General features: G+C 36.5%; 2 protein-coding genes across 2 annotated transcripts; both read left to right on the top strand.

Annotated features, from left to right (window-relative positions):
* Window positions 1–2,967: 2,967 nt before the first annotated feature.
* On the top strand, window positions 2,968–10,320 carry LOC121426055 (cytochrome c-like). Its single transcript, XM_041622198.1, has 3 exons — window positions 2,968–3,136; window positions 6,602–6,833; window positions 8,162–10,320. Exons 2-3 carry the CDS (start codon window positions 6,641–6,643, stop codon window positions 8,326–8,328), a joined length of 360 nt encoding a protein of 119 aa, XP_041478132.1. The 5' UTR covers window positions 2,968–3,136; window positions 6,602–6,640; the 3' UTR covers window positions 8,329–10,320.
* Window positions 10,321–15,210: 4,890 nt separating this feature from the next.
* On the top strand, window positions 15,211–18,432 carry LOC121426494 (cytochrome c-like). Its single transcript, XM_041622823.1, has 3 exons — window positions 15,211–15,288; window positions 16,922–17,111; window positions 17,672–18,432. Exons 2-3 carry the CDS (start codon window positions 16,922–16,924, stop codon window positions 17,836–17,838), a joined length of 357 nt encoding a protein of 118 aa, XP_041478757.1. The 5' UTR covers window positions 15,211–15,288; the 3' UTR covers window positions 17,839–18,432.

Raw genomic sequence — 18,432 nt, 5'->3', positions numbered from 1 at the left:
AGATGAGGGGGGGGGGGGGGGTGGGGGGTCCGCCTCCAGGGATCCGCCCCTCGATCCCCTCCCCATTTAATTTTGTAAAGACATACAAACAAATATTTTTATTACTGAGTTGTTGTTCTTTTCTTTTGTTTTTTCCCTTTATTAGCTTTTTGGGGAGCCTATAGCCGGACCCGCCCCAAACAAGTCGACCACCACATCCTTTTCATATAATTCATCCGAGGGACATGTATTGCAAGGTTGGTCGGACCTATAAAATTGGGAGAAATGGGGAGAGAATATATAAGCATAACGAAAAAAATTGCCGGGGACACTCAGTCGTGGAGATGAGGACTCCTTGAAGAGAAATGAAACAATCGATCGCAAGATATGCATGTAGGCCTAATTTTTATAGGGGCAGGGCCTCAGGGCTCGTAGACATATTTTGCTTTTCTTTGAAAAAACAGAACATGAAAAAGATAGAGGAAAGAAACAAAGCTATATACTTCTGACTTCTGAATGAACTTTGAAGGAACTGATAATTTCAACCAGATATCGCACAAAATTTAAAGAACGAAAAAGCTGTACAAGCACTTTGCAGCTTTAGGAGGATTATGACAGCACTATATACATTTTTTTTTAATTTCGGGGGAGCAAGTGGGGGGGTGGGCAACTCACTGGGGGAAATGCCCCCCCCCCCGTGCCTCTCGGTGCCGCTACTGGTCTGGGGCAGCGCCCCCGGAACCTCGTGATATTTTTAAACATTGCAGAGATGGCCATTTTTTTATCAAATCGACGGTACATACACAATACACATAATAACTGAAATGTTCCCGCCGGGCAGATTATAAACGAAATATTTTGAGGCAGCACAACATAAGCAAATGTCGGAAAATGTAAAAATCGCCAGCGAGCGAAGCGAGCCCAAAAAGGCTTTTAAAAATGATTTTGAAATTAAATTCTAATTGAGATAGTATAGCTTTGGAAGTTTAGCCAAAGTAAACATTAAAATGCTTTTTACGGTAAATCTAGCCAGCGTATGTACTTTATAGATATAACTAGATTTTCGCCGACAATTGGCTACAGATTTTTTCAGTGTCCTGACTTGCGACCATTATTTTGAGGTCAAGTGGTTCTGACTCTCGCCTTTCAAACAGAAGGTCGTCGTGGGTCGAATCCTAGCCGTGGCGTGTTTCCTTCAGCAAGAAATTTATCCACACTCCGAGCTGCACTCAACCCAGGTGAGGTAACTGGGTACCGGCAGGAAATAAATCCTCAAAAAGCTTTGTTTTCGGACTGAAGTTGCTACCTTGGGTAAATATTCTGTTATTATTATCAATAATATTATTATTATTGCGTAAAATATATAGCATGCTTATAATAGACGCCATCCACCGTTCTTCCTGTTCTTTAATTATATTTATCAATCATCGGCAGTCTGGTCGTGTTCTCTTTTTTCTTGTCTCTTTACTTCATATTCTTGTTTTTGTTTTTGGCTCTTCCTTCATTTTCCGCCAAATTCTTGCCCGTGCCATCGAGTCATATTTTTAAAAAAATTTATCCGTCTCTTGCTAATCATGCTATTAGCATGATTAGTATTTCAGGATTGTAGTTTAGTTTAGTTTAGTTTACTCCAACGATGTTGTAGGACGAAGCCTCATTCATCGATCAAAGTAGAAATGTCTATTGTTGCTCTCCTTCAGACAAAATTAGATACGCTACTTATGTTGGCATGGAGGGGTGGCAGGGGTATCGTAGACAGTGAAAAATCCCATGGAAACACACAAGAAACGAAAATTACTCAAAGTCATAGGCAATCTTCTCCCAATGCTTATCCAGTCTATTCTTAAAAGCAATCACTGAACAAGCAGTAACTACATCTTCTGGGAGACTGTTCCACACATCTATCACTCGGTTAGCAAAGAAAAACTTACGCACATCAAGACGCGAATATCTTTTCTCTAGCTTTAAGGAATGACCTCGCGTTTTACCACCTTGTCTCAGATAGAAAAGTTCAGAACTTGAATCATAGTAACCATGCAGATATTTGTACACATCAATCATGTCACCTCTTTTACGTCGATGACTGAGTGATGGCAATTTCAGGAGGCGAAGACGTTCAGAGTATGATAGGTGCTTAATACCTGGGATCAATTTAGTAGCTCTACGTTGGACACTTTCTAACCGCCTCTGCTCACCCAGCTTATACGGTGACCACGCAGCCTGGCCATACTCTAAGATAGGGCGAATAATACCCTTAAACAAAAGCTTAATAGAGGTCTTACTCACTAGCTCTTCTTTCCTTCCCTTTCCCGCTTTTCCTTCCATTTTCCCTATTTATGCTCTTCTTTTCATTTCCACTTTCCCTTTTCTTCTTTCCTCTTTTCGTCTCTTCTTTCTTTCTCCTTTTTCTATTTTCCCGTTTTTTGTTTATTTTCCCGCGGTGAAATCCGCCAGGGGGAGGGTCAGCTTGCCCCCTGCCTCTTACGCCACTTGGCCATCCTTTGTTGCATCTTTTTCAGGAAATTAATTGATTACTAGTAATTCGTTTGTTTATCGGTATATTCTTTATAAATCATTTTAACGAGTTTAACTCTCCCTTCTTGGATTGATACCAATTAAATGTCTGGCTATTCAAAATTCGAAGCAGCACCAAATTGAGGAGACAAAGTTTTATATAATTTTCTCTAGTCCTTCGTGTCAATCAGCCAATCAAATCTCCGTATTACCGGCATTTTCCAAATATGGGCAATGACCTCTGACGCATCATTACGTCAGGTAACCTTTCGCTAATCTTTTTTGCAAGCACGGCTTGTTATGTGAAAAAAATAATTACAGAAATAATGATGGTATTTTAGTATATGATTTAATCATTAATATCATAATAACAAATAAAATCGAAGTTATACAATTGATTAGGGAAATTATATAATATTAAAAGGGAAATTACGGTAAAAGTATTCTTATACTATTGTAAAAGGTCTTGAATTGATACTAGAAAGGTCGGTGCGCCTGCGCACAATTTCCCTATCTTGTGCAACCGGAACGAGAATTTCATGTAACATGTGTAGTTGTAAAAGTCGGAGGGGTCACGTCATAGAAAATTACGTGCAAAACCGTACTGAAATCAACGACCAACGCCGGCTTTAACCGAAGTTTAGTAAGTGATTTCATTAAATAATTATTTATTTGAACTTTGATTACTATCTTGGTTTGAATCAAATGAATGGAGGGATGTCAATGGGTGTATTGATTAGTTGATGTGGACGTATTTTGCAAAAATTTAGTGGAATTTTACTGAGACATGAGTACCGAAATGTGTGAGTGAGAGAAATTGAAATGTCGGCGCGAGTGGTACCGGTACGAATGGCTGTACTGGCAGTATTAACGTCGCTGCCTGCGCCATGTCTGAAACAAGGCTGCATGTAATATGGGCATGCATGCTCCGGTCTATAATCATGTATTTGTGCCTGTGTGGCCAAAAATTTGCGTAGGGTACTATAGTCTAGAGTCTAGACTTGGTCTAGTACTACTACTAGGGAAAATAACAGGATAAGATAAAGCAAGCACGTGAAGAAAGGAATGACATGTAACAAGGGAAAACCAGAATAAAGAAAAGGGAAAAGGAGAGAATGAATGAGAAGGGAAGTAGAAAGTAAAGAAAGGAAGGAATTAAGAAGGAAAGAAAGAAAGGAAACAAGGAAAGAAAGGAAAAACATTGAAGAGAATCATTAGACCCTTAAAAACGGAACTTAAAGGAGAAAAATTAAGAGGTGCGAAAACTGATTATGTTGCTGATTACTCGGATCAGTAAATCCAGGGTGCGTTGATTATGCAACACTTTTTATCCTGTTATTAGAATCATGATTTTGCAGAATCACGGTTGTGTTTAGTCAAAGCAAAAATGAATGTCTTTCAAATCACAAACAACATGAAACGCGGAAAAAAGGGTGTTTGGAAAGACGTTTCTGTAGAATTATGAATGAAAAAGCCCAAATAAACTTATCGTAATTTGAATCATGATTTTACGACAACAACTATGCTCATTGTGCATGTAGTATGTACATGTACATAATGTAAATTCTATTCTGAACACCATTTTCGATAAACCAACAAGATAATCGATCTTGTTGGTTTATCGAAAATGGTGTTCGGAATAGAATTTAGGTTAAACAATTACATGTACAAAATGAGGTCTAATAAATTCTGGAAGCAAAAGATTGATTTTTGGAGAGCCGAGCAAAACTTGCACAAACAAGATGCGATTGAGCTACGTTGTACATACAAAGGTGATATTTCTTAACAATGGGGGTGATCAGTTCCTAAACTTACCAGGTTTTGTTTCACTTTTTTTTTATTGCTGATAGGAAAGCCTAATAAAAAAATCTGATGTCTGATGTCAAGTTCATTATTTAAAAAAACCCCATCATTTCAATTTTTTGAAAATCAAGTTACACTAGGTCTTTGATTGCTACTTTTTTTTGATAGCTGGCGGCAAATTGGGATAAATTTTTGCTGGCCAATACAATGGCAATGGATGGCAGTTTTGATGGGGAGGGTCTGGAACCTTAAATGCAATCATTGCTGTTCAGTTTTCATGTGGTACTCGTACAGTATTGCCACAAAGTGCCCCACCCCACCCTACTTTGATTCCAGTGTGGATATAAATGAGCAGTATTTTTTTTATTATTATAGTAAATATTCTGGCATAAAGAGTATCTGAGGAGGGGGGGGGGGACAGAAGGTGGGGGAGGGGATATAGAGAGATCAAGAAATAGTATGCGAGGGAGGTGTGTTAACAATGTTAACACACCTCCCACGTGTAATATTTCTGGTTCTCTCTATATGGGTTTAGCATACTGAGGAAAACTTGTTCATGGTTTTTATCAACAGTGATTATGACCATCCTTAGTACTGGTAACAATAACATAGGCCATACAGGGCCTTGGGCATTACATGTAGGCCTACATGTTCTCCTGTGGCCTTAAATGTAAGCGTGGCATTGTTCACATCAAGGCAACTTCAGGTCCTATTCAAGCCAGGCAGTTCTATTGTCATTGCTCATTGGCTGCATCCTTGGATCTCATTGATCGATGTAACAAGCATCTTATGAATGGGAGGTCATGTGACCATGAGAAGCTGTTAGAGCAGAAGTAGCTCATGGAAACAGGAAAGAAATAGGCCATAATAGATTGAGAATATCCTTTCCTGTGTGTCATGATGTTCTTTGAATTTTTCCTGCCACTGTACAGTATGTGTACATAGTCTGCAGGCACAGACCCTGATTTAGTACTTTGATCAACAAGTGTGCCTCCACACAAAGACTAGCACATACAAAACTTGCTGTTCCAATAGCCTCCAGTACACAAGGCATGAGTAGGCTGCACATTCAGACCCTTAACTTGAGTGGAGTGTTTACCCAGCAGACTAGTATGTTTATACCAGTTGAAGTGATGGGGCTGTATGTTATGTAACAATGTTGTTTGCTGACCCAACTGTTTTAAAATCAATGGTACTCTCAGCTACTTGATTCATCTTTTTGAGCATGCACCATGTATTTCCACTGAATTTAATCCCAGTTAGGGCGTACATGTACATACATGTAATTTCTTTATATGCAAACAATCACGTGCACGGGCTATATACTAGGGTTCCCAAATTTGCGCTTATTTCATAGTGAGCTACATGTAAAGATAAAAAATGGCTATGAGGGGTCCCCCCCAAAAAAATCCCAAAACATGCTTTTAAACCTCTTATATTAAGTGGGCCAGAATCATTGGACTAAAAAAGAAGCATATGTCTAACATTGAATTTGTTGAGTGATAAATGATGATGTTCTACTCTACATGTAGCTGTTTCGGACAGTTTATATAAACTGTTGACAGCCAAGATGTAGTGAAATAGATATGACATGCAGTTGTGTTGGTGTATGACTCAGTATGCAAGTACATGTATAAAGTTCACCAAAAGGTCATTTCAGTCATACTTATATGCTATCACTTTCAGAATTAGTGCACAATGCCACAATCTATATTTAGTTACTATAGTACTGTACCCAAATATCTAATTAGCCTTTATGTTGTAGGCCTTTATCAGCTGTGTAGTTCTCAGTTTTACTAGTTAAAATAAAGGATTCAATAGGGCTCGGTATATTTGTCAAAGCCTGTATTTTAGAGAAAATTGACAACTTCATGAAATTTAATTGAATGCAAGGTTTCATATTTCATGTCATGATTTTTTTTTCATACTGAAGTGATGGAATTCATCTGATCACAAATGCTTGGTTTAGCCAATTTTTTTGCCAATCATTGGAGGTAATGACAATACAGTTAGCTTATTAGTGCAGTAACCTCAGTAACACCACAAAATGTAAATTTTAACATGCTGGGATAAAAGTGTGTATTCATAATTGCATGCTTTTTAATTCACAATGCGGGTTATAAAACCACCTTCATGAATTCACTCCTACATGTATGTAGGTAGTGAAAAACAATCTCCGAAGAATCTCAGGAAAGCTAAATTTGTTTAACTTCAAAAGTGGACTTTTAAAAAAAATTAATCATGATGGTTTACTTGCTATTGTCAGCTACATGTAATGTGTCTTCTTTTTTATTCCTCCATTTAGATTTTCAATTTCATCACCACCGATCACATCTAATTCACCATGGGAAAGGATAGCGGCCCAACTCTTGGAGATCCTGACAAGGGCGCCAAGATCTTCAAGGTCAAATGCACCCAATGTCATGTCATTGATAACAGTGGCAAGCACAAGCAAGGACCCAACCTGATGGGGCTTTGGGGCAGGAAGACTGGATCAGTTGAAGGATTCAAGTACACAGATGCCAACAAGAACAAAGGTAAGTGCATTTTCTGTGGGTTTTTTTTTCCAGCAAAGTCCCAGATTTCCATGCTGCAGACAGCATGGGAACAATTTGGGATTTAGGGAGAACACGGAATTCACAGAATTTCATGGAAAATACAAGTATTTAGGCCCCAAACTTTGAATTATGAAAAATGAAGTGTAAATCATGAAGATCAGAGCAAAATCCAATGAAACAAAACTGCATAGTGAATAAGATATCTTCCCATCAAAACTGTTATTTGCAAAAAGGCCATGCAACATGAATATCTGCATGGAAATGGTGTTCTAATATTTTGCTATTTATGTATACAATTGCTTTATCACTTGTACATATCACCTTCCACCAAAGAACGTGGAATTTATCCATTGGCATTTGAGAACACAGAAAACTAAGGGTTCTGAAACTAAGCCTTATGAAACAACCCCTGGTGATGATTGGATTTTTGGATTGAAAAAAAACCCAACTCCTCTGCTGTCATATTATAGTGAATACATGTAGATGGTGAATTTCCCATGAAGTGTATTTTATGTTAAGATGAACAGCTGTGGCAAAATATTCAAAACAAGAATAAAGTAATATAAATGTGTTACAAGGAGTACACAAGATGAAAGTGCTTTATTCTTTAGTGTCTTGCGATGTAAGGCTCATCACGGGGGGGGGGGGGGGGTAGAGATTATCACCATCACAGACTACTCCACTAGGAATATGCACAAGTTTTGTGTGTGTTTGCATGTAGAGTTTGGACTGGTACACTATCCCAGACACATTATACACATGCTCTAGTCATCTCTTGCTCAAATTGAAGGCATGGTCACACAGCCCGAGCGTTGTTTGAGCGGTTGTGGAGCGGAGAGAAAAAAAATCACCTCTCGCTACCGTTCACCATTTTCGATTTCGATTGTTTTTTCTATTTTTTTTATTTTTGTTTTCGATTTTTTCCCCAATTTTGTGAGCAAAATTCGAAACTTTCCCTACCGCTCCAACAACGCTCGAGCGATGTGACCAGGGCTTTTGAGCTAGGTATTGCCATTATTTCTGCCACAATTTTCCATTTGATTTTCATCAATAGACAGTTACAGTTAAACTTCCAAGAGTCAAGCTTCCATGTAATCCATATTGATATTCGCCAAAGTCGAATCAGTTTTTAGACCAGATTAGGCAAAAGAAAAAGGGGTATGTACATGTACACATGCTTTGTATAATCTGGTCTAGAAAAAGTGCTTTAACTATATGTAAGCTGAGTATTCGACTTAAAGCAGGTTTACTTGTTTATCAATCAAAATTGTTTTAACAATTGTACTTCTCTCCCTTTTTTTTTAAAGGCATCACGTGGGGTCTTGACACGTTATGGATCTACCTTGAGAACCCCAAGGCATACATCCCTGGCACCAAGATGGTCTTCGCTGGCCTCAAGAAAACCAAGGAACGAGCCGACCTCATCGCTTACTTAAAGGAGAAGACGACAGGAAACTACCACAAAGATGATTAACGACACATTAGCTAGGTGCAACTGGACCTCAAGCATTTCCGCAAATACTGTATTGATAATATATGAAAAAACAAAAAGAAAAAAATTATAAAAATAAAAAAAACCTTTAAATATGGTCAACACTGTTTTATATTGATGGAAGAATCCCATTTTCTTCCAATCGAACTATATATACTCAGGAAATGGAAAATTCCATTTTCTGAAGTTAATTTCAGTCGACTTGAATACCTACTTACATTCGTAATGAGTAATGGCTAATGAATGCCTCTGTAGTATGATAGAGCAATCACTCCTCTGCAATTCTTATTGTGGCGTATGTAACTTTATCATGAATATTGAATTTCAATTAGAAAATTAGAATGGAAAACCAATAGTCATATTTATTGTAGGTTATCTTCATAATTTCTCCCCCTATATATAATGATATCTCACTTTGCCATTTTCTCACATTGGTGTATTTGATATAGAGCACTAATATATTAAGTTTTTATATTCATGGGCACAAAATTTGTATCTAACATGTATTTTGATTCAAAGCTTATGCATACATGTAATTTGTGCTTTGTGTGTGAAATTTTGTCTTAAAGGAGATAATACTCCTTGTTCATCCCTATACGTAGAATAGCAATAACTAATTGAATCGAAAGAACGTTTCTCTTATTGAACCGAAGCGGTAGTTATATATTTTGTTTAATTTGCTTTGATGAATTGCATCAGTGATAAGAAAAGGTGTACCGGTATAACTTGCCTAATTATGATCATGAAGTAAATATATGAACAGACCTCATTTATAGAAAGGAAAGTCTAGTGATTTTCATTTTAACCCCAGGATATTAATGTACAAATTGCAGTGCACATGTATGTTGAAATGATCAATACTGTAAAGGATATGTTTATGCATTCAATGAGTTATTTGTCCTTTGGATGTATTGATCCAAAGATGAGCTTATTTGAAAGAGGTCCCCCTTTCTCTATACAAATGTACCTAGTATTGGGCCATATCAAAGTTCGATCTTGGTGCTGATTTTGTTGTCACAGGCTTCGTTGAGATAGGTCGATGTTGCTGGTTTTAGTTTTGCACCTTTCAGGAGTCCATTACCAGCACGTGCGATTCTTATGCATAGATAATTTTTTTCTCTGTGCTTGTGATAGGCCGAGTCTGTAATATGGTATTCAAATTGCACTTGAGCCAAATCACTTGGTTTATTGCATCTATTATGGGAAGTTTCTGGTATTGGTGTTGGGCTGGTGCTTGCCTGACACCAGCACCAGCCCAACATAAAAAATGAAGTCACCCATTCATGCTATTGAGCGACCACAGAATATTTATGACTACACCAAAAAAAAAGCGAAAAAAAAGTATAAGAAGAGGAGAGTAAGAATTCATTATCTAACGGGTCTGTTTTTGGCTGTAATGAGTTATATGAAGTATGCTGCATGTCTTACATTGGGGAGAGATCCACTAACTGTTGAAAATCAATTTTCTGTCATATGCAATCAACTTCCCTACAATATGAAGTTTCTTATAGGATTCAATTGTTATGTATATTTAAATTGATTTTAGCAGTATTAGGGAATTACCCTCCCATGTAAAAAAGATGGAAGTTAATATCAAATGATCAAACAGGAGCGAAATTCAAATGAAAACGTTGCTTTTTGTGATTAATGAAAATTGTTCAAGACGATACATTTTTCCAAAATGTCTTACAATTTTGCAAGATGTAAAGTAACCTATTTCTATGGGTTCAATGTTTTATCATATTTTGCAGTTTTAATCTTGAGGGTGAAAATATTTTCACTTATTGAGTTTTTTTTTGATGTGCTTATATGTTTTCAGGTATTTGTCCCTTCATAGTGTATACCAGTGTCGTGTTTTGTGGGTTTTGAAGGTGTACATGTGTAGATAGACAAAAGTTTTATTGCATCACTTTTTATCATGTGTCTGAAATTGAAGGTGAGATATCGAAAGAAAAAGAAAATGGTGTTGAATCCTTAATCAGATAATGTTTTGGCGTTTGATTTGTTGTGTCAGTGAACAGGCGAGTGTTTCACAAAGTTAAGCCATTGATTTTCACCTACAGATTTGAAAATCCATGTCACTGATTGGCTGATAGCATGTGAGTGGGTGAAAAATCACAGACAAAACTCCTCATGAAATGCTCCCATGTAAGGACAATGTATGGTGTTCCACCAAAATTAACCCAATGTCAAGAGATTTGCAGGAATCTGAGTGCTTATTTTGCATGCTAAGTCTCACATTGGGTACACTGTAGCCAGGTCTAGCTGTGACACCTCACCCCCCCCCCCCCCCCCATAACTGAGAGTAAAATTTTTGATGTGTGTAAGAGGAAGGGAGGAAGAGAGATTGTATTGTAACCAAGATGATGACCAGGGGGCCATTTCATAAAGCTGTTTGTAGGTTAAGAACGACTGGTGATCCTTTCTTGTGGTTAATGGTACAGACATTGGCAATGGTTTAGCGTTTAAGAAAGGATCACCAGTCGTTCTTAAAGTCACTCATAACTTACAAACCGCTTTATGAAACGGTCCCCTGGTCTCCAAATGTGGGTTCAGCTCAGAATCCTACTTTTTATTACTGAGAGAAAAGGGGAATTTTATGAATATAGATGTATAATATGCTTACATATCAGGAGACATCTCAATTGAATAGTTCTGGGGTTTTTGCAAGGGTATGGGGGGGGGATGCAGCCAACCTATTTCCGACAAGTTGAATTATTAGGGGATACATTTTTCTTTGATGAACTTCTCTATTCTAGTTATTCTTTTTTTTTTTACTTGAAAAAAAATCATGGGTATCGCCCCTGATCCCCGTAATGCCCCCTATTTTTTTTTTTGTATAAATCAAATTCCAAAAAACCTCATTGACACAACAAAGCTCAGCAACAGATTATACGAAGTCAATGTGACAAATGGGTTGTCAATATTGTAATTTAATAATGAAATCTTGAAAACATGCGTCGAGTCCTGACGAGTCACAACCCATGCAAAGGACGTATCCTTGACCCCCCCCCCCCCCTGACGAGCTTGAAAACCTTTTTTTGCCCCCCTGACGAGCTTGAATACCTCTTTTGCCCCCCCCCCCTGATGAGCTTGAATACCTATTTTGCCCCGCCCCCTTACGAGCTTGAAGACCTTTTTTTCGGCGGACGGTTAGTTGCCCCCCCTGTGGAAAATCCTAGGTATGCTACTCGGCATTATGTAGGTCTACTGATTATTAACAACTATGTTGAATTAATCAATGGACATTAGGTGATCTTTCTCACATCGTATCGTTATGAGGCTTAACCGTAAAAAGATTGGGCACTAGGAAATAACGGGGACTTGATGGGGGATCATTCATCTCGGCCGTCGAGCGTGCGATCGCGACAAAATTCGGCACGCACATAAACTTTTCGATCAAATTCTTCGAAAAATCTCATAGGTGCAGCGGGGGGATGGGGGGGATGCATCCCTCCCAGAATTTTAGGTGGGGGGGATGGTGTGTACAATCACCCCCCCCCCAGGTTTCTGTGGGGGAAGAAGCAAAACTATACAGTAATAAAGCAATGAATGCTAGTTAAAATCAATCAATAATAATAGCAGTAATAATCATAACGTACAGCAATGACAAACATGATCAAAATTGGACTTTTATTCAGAGTCAATCATCTTATATGCATTTACAACTTGCAAGTTTTAAGTAATAACAACTGTCTTGCGTCGTCATATACATTTAAGGATCGTTATTCAGAGTTTCACCAAGTACATTTCCTTATAATAATTATGTATTTGCAAAGGAGATAAGTTCAAAATATTTCATTACAGATTTAAGAATGTGTCGCTTAATCACTCCCTTTCAGAGCAATTGCTTTCATAACACATTAACACTGTTCAAACGAATTAATAAGAAATTACCTATACACATACACTGACCCTTATCCCTGCTGGCCATGTCCTCAACCCCTACTTTGCAAAGGAAAGGTGAAAATTTTCAGTCTCTAAGGAACGAATTAGTAAATCAATGATTTTGGAATGAAATAATCCTTTACTGTTAAGGACTGTTTTGCATAACTATATTGGGTGAAAATACACGTCTTCCAGTTTCAAGAAGAAGTAAGTCGAGGCGCAATGTATTTTGGAATTACTTATACCAGTGATTTCTGTACGTGCGCAGTCTTCTAGGTTTGAAGGTTATAAACTGTTACATTTCCTTACCTATGTTTTTATCATAATCATCATAACAAGGTACATAATAAGAAATGAATCGAAATTATAACAAGTTACTATCTATACAGTTTACTTCCGACAACCCGGTGAGGTTTATTTCATTTCCATACTTAATTCAATCAAACCTTTGTAATCATGGTAATTTTAAACAGAGTGTGCTTATCATTTTAGTGTCCGCATATCTGCACGTGGATAAGAAATATAATAATGTTGAGCTTTTATTATTTTACCCCTATTACTATAATTGTAATTGATATTTTTTTTAGTTATTTGGTTGTTTATTTGTTTATTCCTTTAGTTGTTGATTCATTCGTTTGATCATTAACAATATCGCTACTTTTAAAAGTGTATACTACTATACTAGTAAAATAAGGAATACTAGTTATTCCAGATCATGTTTAGCAGGACTGTCATGACCAAGATGATAACTAGACATCCGACAAATGACATTTCTCTTATGATCATCTTTACTCATTGTCATTAAACAAAAGATTACTGCCATGAAAAATGTGCAAGGAAGTTTGTTTATTACTGGATGCCCTGTTTATTGCTGAAAGCAAAGTGATTAAAAGACACACGAGATAATCCATGAGGTAGATCGTGTTATTTTGTTATCTTTAACTCGTCTGCTTTGGCCCATGATATTTTGTTTTTATCGAGTACGTTATCTCATTCATTCTTTATATTTATATATTAATATTAATCATATATATATATATATATATATATATATATATATATATATATATATATATATACATACATATATATATATATATATATATATATATATATATATATAAAGTATGACCCAGCTAGGGATCATCCCCCCCAGGTCTAAGGACCTGTCTACGCCACTGCATAGGTGTAATTGTGCCAATTATTTATGCATAAAAATTCTCTAATCAACTGAATATAAGGGCTCCGAAATTACTATTTTTTGATTCACAATTCTTTAGAGCACTCTGATGTACTTTGAAAAACGGTATCATAATTTTTCTTAATACATTTCATTCTTATTTATTTGTTTTTCAACTATTTCTTGTTTTATTTTGGCGGAAATCGTCGGTGACTTTAATATGATCATATAAGATGAGTTTATAGGCATAGCGACACATTATAAATCAGGGAACGACGCAGTGACAGCATGACCGCGAAAAATGTGGGGGGGGGGGGGCTCGACGGATCCGGCGCTCAGCCCATTCAATGGAATGCTATTGGGCTAAAGGGGGACCTAACCTTCCTGGTAATAAAATTGTACGTATGAAAATATCTAACCAAGCAAAAAACAAGAAAAGAATTAAAATATTAGTTGTAAAGTATATTTATAGTAAATTTAAACAATTAAAAGAATTTTAAAAAAAGATGGATAACCCGGCCAATCAGTTTTGTCAACATGTCAATACTGTTCTTCCCTGGGGTCCATATACAATAAACAGTACACGTGTATGGAAGGGAAAAAAAGAAGAAGAAAAAACAGAATGGTATGTGAAAATTTTAAAGTAAACTGAATATTTGTATGGTCTAATTTAAGGTGGCACTTTGAAATATACATATTGATACATTAATTTATCTTTCATGTTTGTTCTCTACCATATTTTGTTGAAGTATATATATATATATATATATATACATATATATATATATATATATATATATATATATATATATATATATATATATATATATATATATATATATATATATATATATATATGTATATATATATGTGTATATATATATATATATATATATCGCTAAGATATACCATAAACTTAAAGAGTATAGAGAAATTCACCTCAAAATTTGCACAAGTAATGGTTAACAGCTAGTTGAAATAAAAAATATATGTTTAATTGACGAAACCCATCACAAGAATATAAAAAAGTATATTATCATTACGTGAGCAGCCAGCTAACTCACGAATATTTATTCTTTATTATCATTTATAAATGTTTTATTAATGGCGAGGAAAGCCTCTCTGGAGATCTAATTGACGTACTGGAAAACATATTTCTCATATTTTGGGGGGATTTTTTTTTATATTTAGGCCTTTACATCATATATGAGATGATGGCATTCAGATAGCTGCTTGCATGTGAATGAACGAAACAAGTCTGTTAGGCATATTCTTTCCCGTTTTTTTTTGCCAAATCAAAGGAACCTATAGGATGGGGGGTCGGGTGTCCGGACACTTTATAATTTTGAAGCCTTCTTTTTTGTCTTTGGATTACATCAATTCAATAGCTGTAATCATCTTCTATTTTGTTCTCTACAATATTTCCTAACATTTTGTACTAAAAATTGATGAAACTTCACTTGTAAAATTTTTCCAAATGACTTTCTAAAATTGATCGTCCGTACACACAACCTGTCCGGACACACAACAACTGGGTATACAGGAATGCAAAACCCTCCCATTATACTATCAAGACCGGAATATGATTTTAAAAAATATATATGTTAAGCCCCTGCACCCCTTCCCCAATAAAACCAACTTAGCGACAGACAACTTTATCAAAATAATCACCGGTCACATCGGATTTTCCCTCATTCATATTTCGAGAATCATATAAGCGCATGCGTAATACGAGCGCGCATATTCAAATATATACCGACGACGCGCGCGCTTCGAATTTGCATAATCTAAATTGAGTTTGAGAAGTGACGTTCGGTTGGACTTTGCTGTATATTTTCATATTTTTTCAAGAGACCTAAAGGATAGCGAGAGAAGTAAGTGGATCACTGTTATGTTTGTTTTAGGAGCTTTGGGATTTCACGCGCCTTTCTGAGAGTGAGACAAAGTAACGAGTACGGTACGGAAATATCAAACGAACTTGGAAATGACCAAGTTGAAGTTGCCAAGTCCCACGAAGATGGCACTAGTGGCAGCCACGGGGCGCGCGGGCATGCAGGCAGGCCAGATGCAAACATATGGGATGGACATGTCGTTGGCAGAGAGGTTTCTCTGACTGAGTGTGAGGATAGAGAAAAGGGGACAGAAAGAAAGAGTCAGAGAAGTTGCCCCTTTTGCATCTGGCTATACCCTAACCTAGCATAAAGCCACTCTAAAATAAATCTAGTAAAAAGGCAAAAGGTAAAGATCTAAGTTAGATGTGGAGTTAATATAATAAAATAATATTGCAAATGCAATGCGCCTAGACCAGTGGTCCCCGACACGTCTGCACAAAGTTAGTGTTGTTAACAATTTGATTTTATATAAATTTTTTTTATTTCACAAAATCTTTCAGTTGATAATGTTCCTAACATCATTATGAGTTAGTGTGCTAAATATCTCATAAAAATTTGAAAGAAATACATGATTTTCTTGGAAAAAAACCTCTGCAGTCGTTTTCAGATTGAACAAAAAAATGGTGCCCCATCTCTCTGCACCCTTTCAGTTTCACTTTGCATGCGATTCGGGTATTTTGATGAGAAAGGCTGCATTTTGAGACCATCACAAGAAATTCCCAATTTCATTTAGTAGGCCTATGAACACATTTAGTAGGCCTATGATGATTTATGCATTTTAAAAACTCACAATGAATTATGAAAATCTTTTTTAGTATTTGCATTTTTTTTCTGAATTTTTTTGGTGAAACCTCCTAGGGCCTAGTCTATGTAGAGAAAACGTCCATAGTCAGCAGTACTTATAAACACAGTGTGTAAAATACAATAGATCTAAGTTTATTTTATGTTTATGTAATACAGTGAACTTTGTAAATAATTACGTGAACCAGGGAGGTAAATGCTAATTAATATGCATAGTACAATTTACTCCAGGACCAACTGGTGGGGAGGGTGTGTGGCTATGGGTCCCAAACTTTTCATGGGTAAGAAAAAAAAGAGAGAAAAGGAAAGTGTAAAATATGAAAAATTTTCTGAATATTGTATCAAATTCTATTTCTTTTTTAAGAGATAGAACATGTCAAAATTTTTACAATTTTAGAGATTTTTTCCCTTTACGCAATGTCTGGCCTCCGTAATTTTTAGGGGGCTCATTAGGACATCGGCATGACCTCGAAATGTCCTGTATTTTAACTGCCCAAATATGGTAACCCAGGCAGCGGGCTTAATGTAAGGCTTATGTTAGAGATAGTCTGGTTTGACCACATCCAGGTCATAATGTTATTGAACTGTTGGCTGTGGCCTGTGCTAAATAAAATTGTCATCAAAATGTAATATGCTAGTAATTTTCAAAATTTTGTAGATTTTTCTATACACACATTCTTAGATTGAGATAATAAAAAGGGGGGAAGGATGAAGCCCCCCCCCTTCCTTGGACTTGGTTCTGACTTCTGTGGTTCCATGCTCCTGATAATCACAACTTTCATTGAATTGTGTCTCATTGTTATTATTCCAATAGATGGGAAAGGATAGCCCAGTTATGGGTGACCCTGATAAGGGGGCCAAGATCTTCAAGACCAAATGCCTTCAGTGCCATGTAATTGACAACAGTGGCAAGCACAAGCAGGGACCCAACCTGATGGGCATGTGGGGCAGGAAAACTGGACAGGCCCCTGGCTTCAAGTACACTGATGCTAACGTAAACAAAGGTAAGCTCCATGGACATGGGTAGGCAGGGCAATGAAGTCAGCAATTTTGCACTCATAATACAAATTTAAATGTAATGAATGCATGATTAACTATAATATTACCAGATCTAGAGGCACCCCCTCCCCCCAAAAAAAATTGGTTTGTAAAAAAAAAACAGGATTAGTATTGCGTGCACAGCAATGCGCATGTTTTAAATACTCACATGTTCAGATCAAAATCATTAGAAAATCACAAATTTGGGCTAGAACCCAGTGGGGAACAATGGGTTTATTCCATATAGTATGGCAGATGATGTTAAGGGAATCAAATCTTTGTTAGGCCGGGGAATTATTATCATCAGATATCATTTTAATCAATTATCATCTTAATAATTGACATGGAAATTGAATAATCTACACCCACATGTCCATTTCTTCATTAACCACTCAACTACATCCAGGTTCTATAACTGTCTACATAAGAAAAAATATATAGTGTGCATAAGATTTGACCATATTTGTTGAAACCTTGGTAGTAAGAATATTCCAATGAAATTCACTTTTAATGTCATTTTATACAGGTATCACATGGAGTCTGGAAACATTATGGGTGTACCTTGAGAATCCAAAAAAGTATATCCCCGGCACGAAGATGGTCTTCGCTGGCCTCAAGAAAACCAAGGAACGAGCAGACCTCATCGCTTACTTAAAGGAGAAGACAACAGGAAACTACCACAAAGATGACTAGATTAAACCTCATTAAAGGCATTCATGGTGTAGATAACAAGTTTCATAATTAATAAGTTGTATTGAAAATATCTATGGTCTTATTCTTCATTCATTTATATTGCACTGAGACATAATGAATTTTTAACATAATATTAATAATCAATTGTATTTATCCAAAATTTGCAATGAGATGAGTATGGTGTGAACTTTTATTGTAAAACCTACAAATTACTTTGATCATCATATTGTACAGGTGATGAAGAAAGGGTGGCTACTTTTGATGGATGAAATCGTACCATGTGAACGTAAACAGAAAACTCAGCATTTCATTTCCTCTTCAATTTTTTAGTGACTCTCTCTACAGTGTCATTCTTGTCAAACAAAACAAAGCTGAAATAGGTGCAACAGTAGCAATAAAAACTTGCCATCAAACAATAAATCTGTATTGTGATCGATACATTTGATGTCTTTGAGGAAGAATGGAAGTCTGTTGACACTTCTCTTGGCCTTTTTACATGAAAATTTGTTATGCAATGACTTATTACTGCTATAGAGTACCAATGTGTGACGTTAGTTGCCAGTCATGGCGGGCTGGTTCTAAACACAAGTCCCA

Source organism: Lytechinus variegatus, chromosome 13, assembly GCF_018143015.1.
Source record: "Lytechinus variegatus isolate NC3 chromosome 13, Lvar_3.0, whole genome shotgun sequence".
In the NCBI taxonomy this organism is placed as follows: Eukaryota; Metazoa; Echinodermata; class Echinoidea; order Temnopleuroida; family Toxopneustidae; genus Lytechinus; species Lytechinus variegatus.
This window is presented reverse-complemented; position numbering and strand designations above follow the sequence as displayed.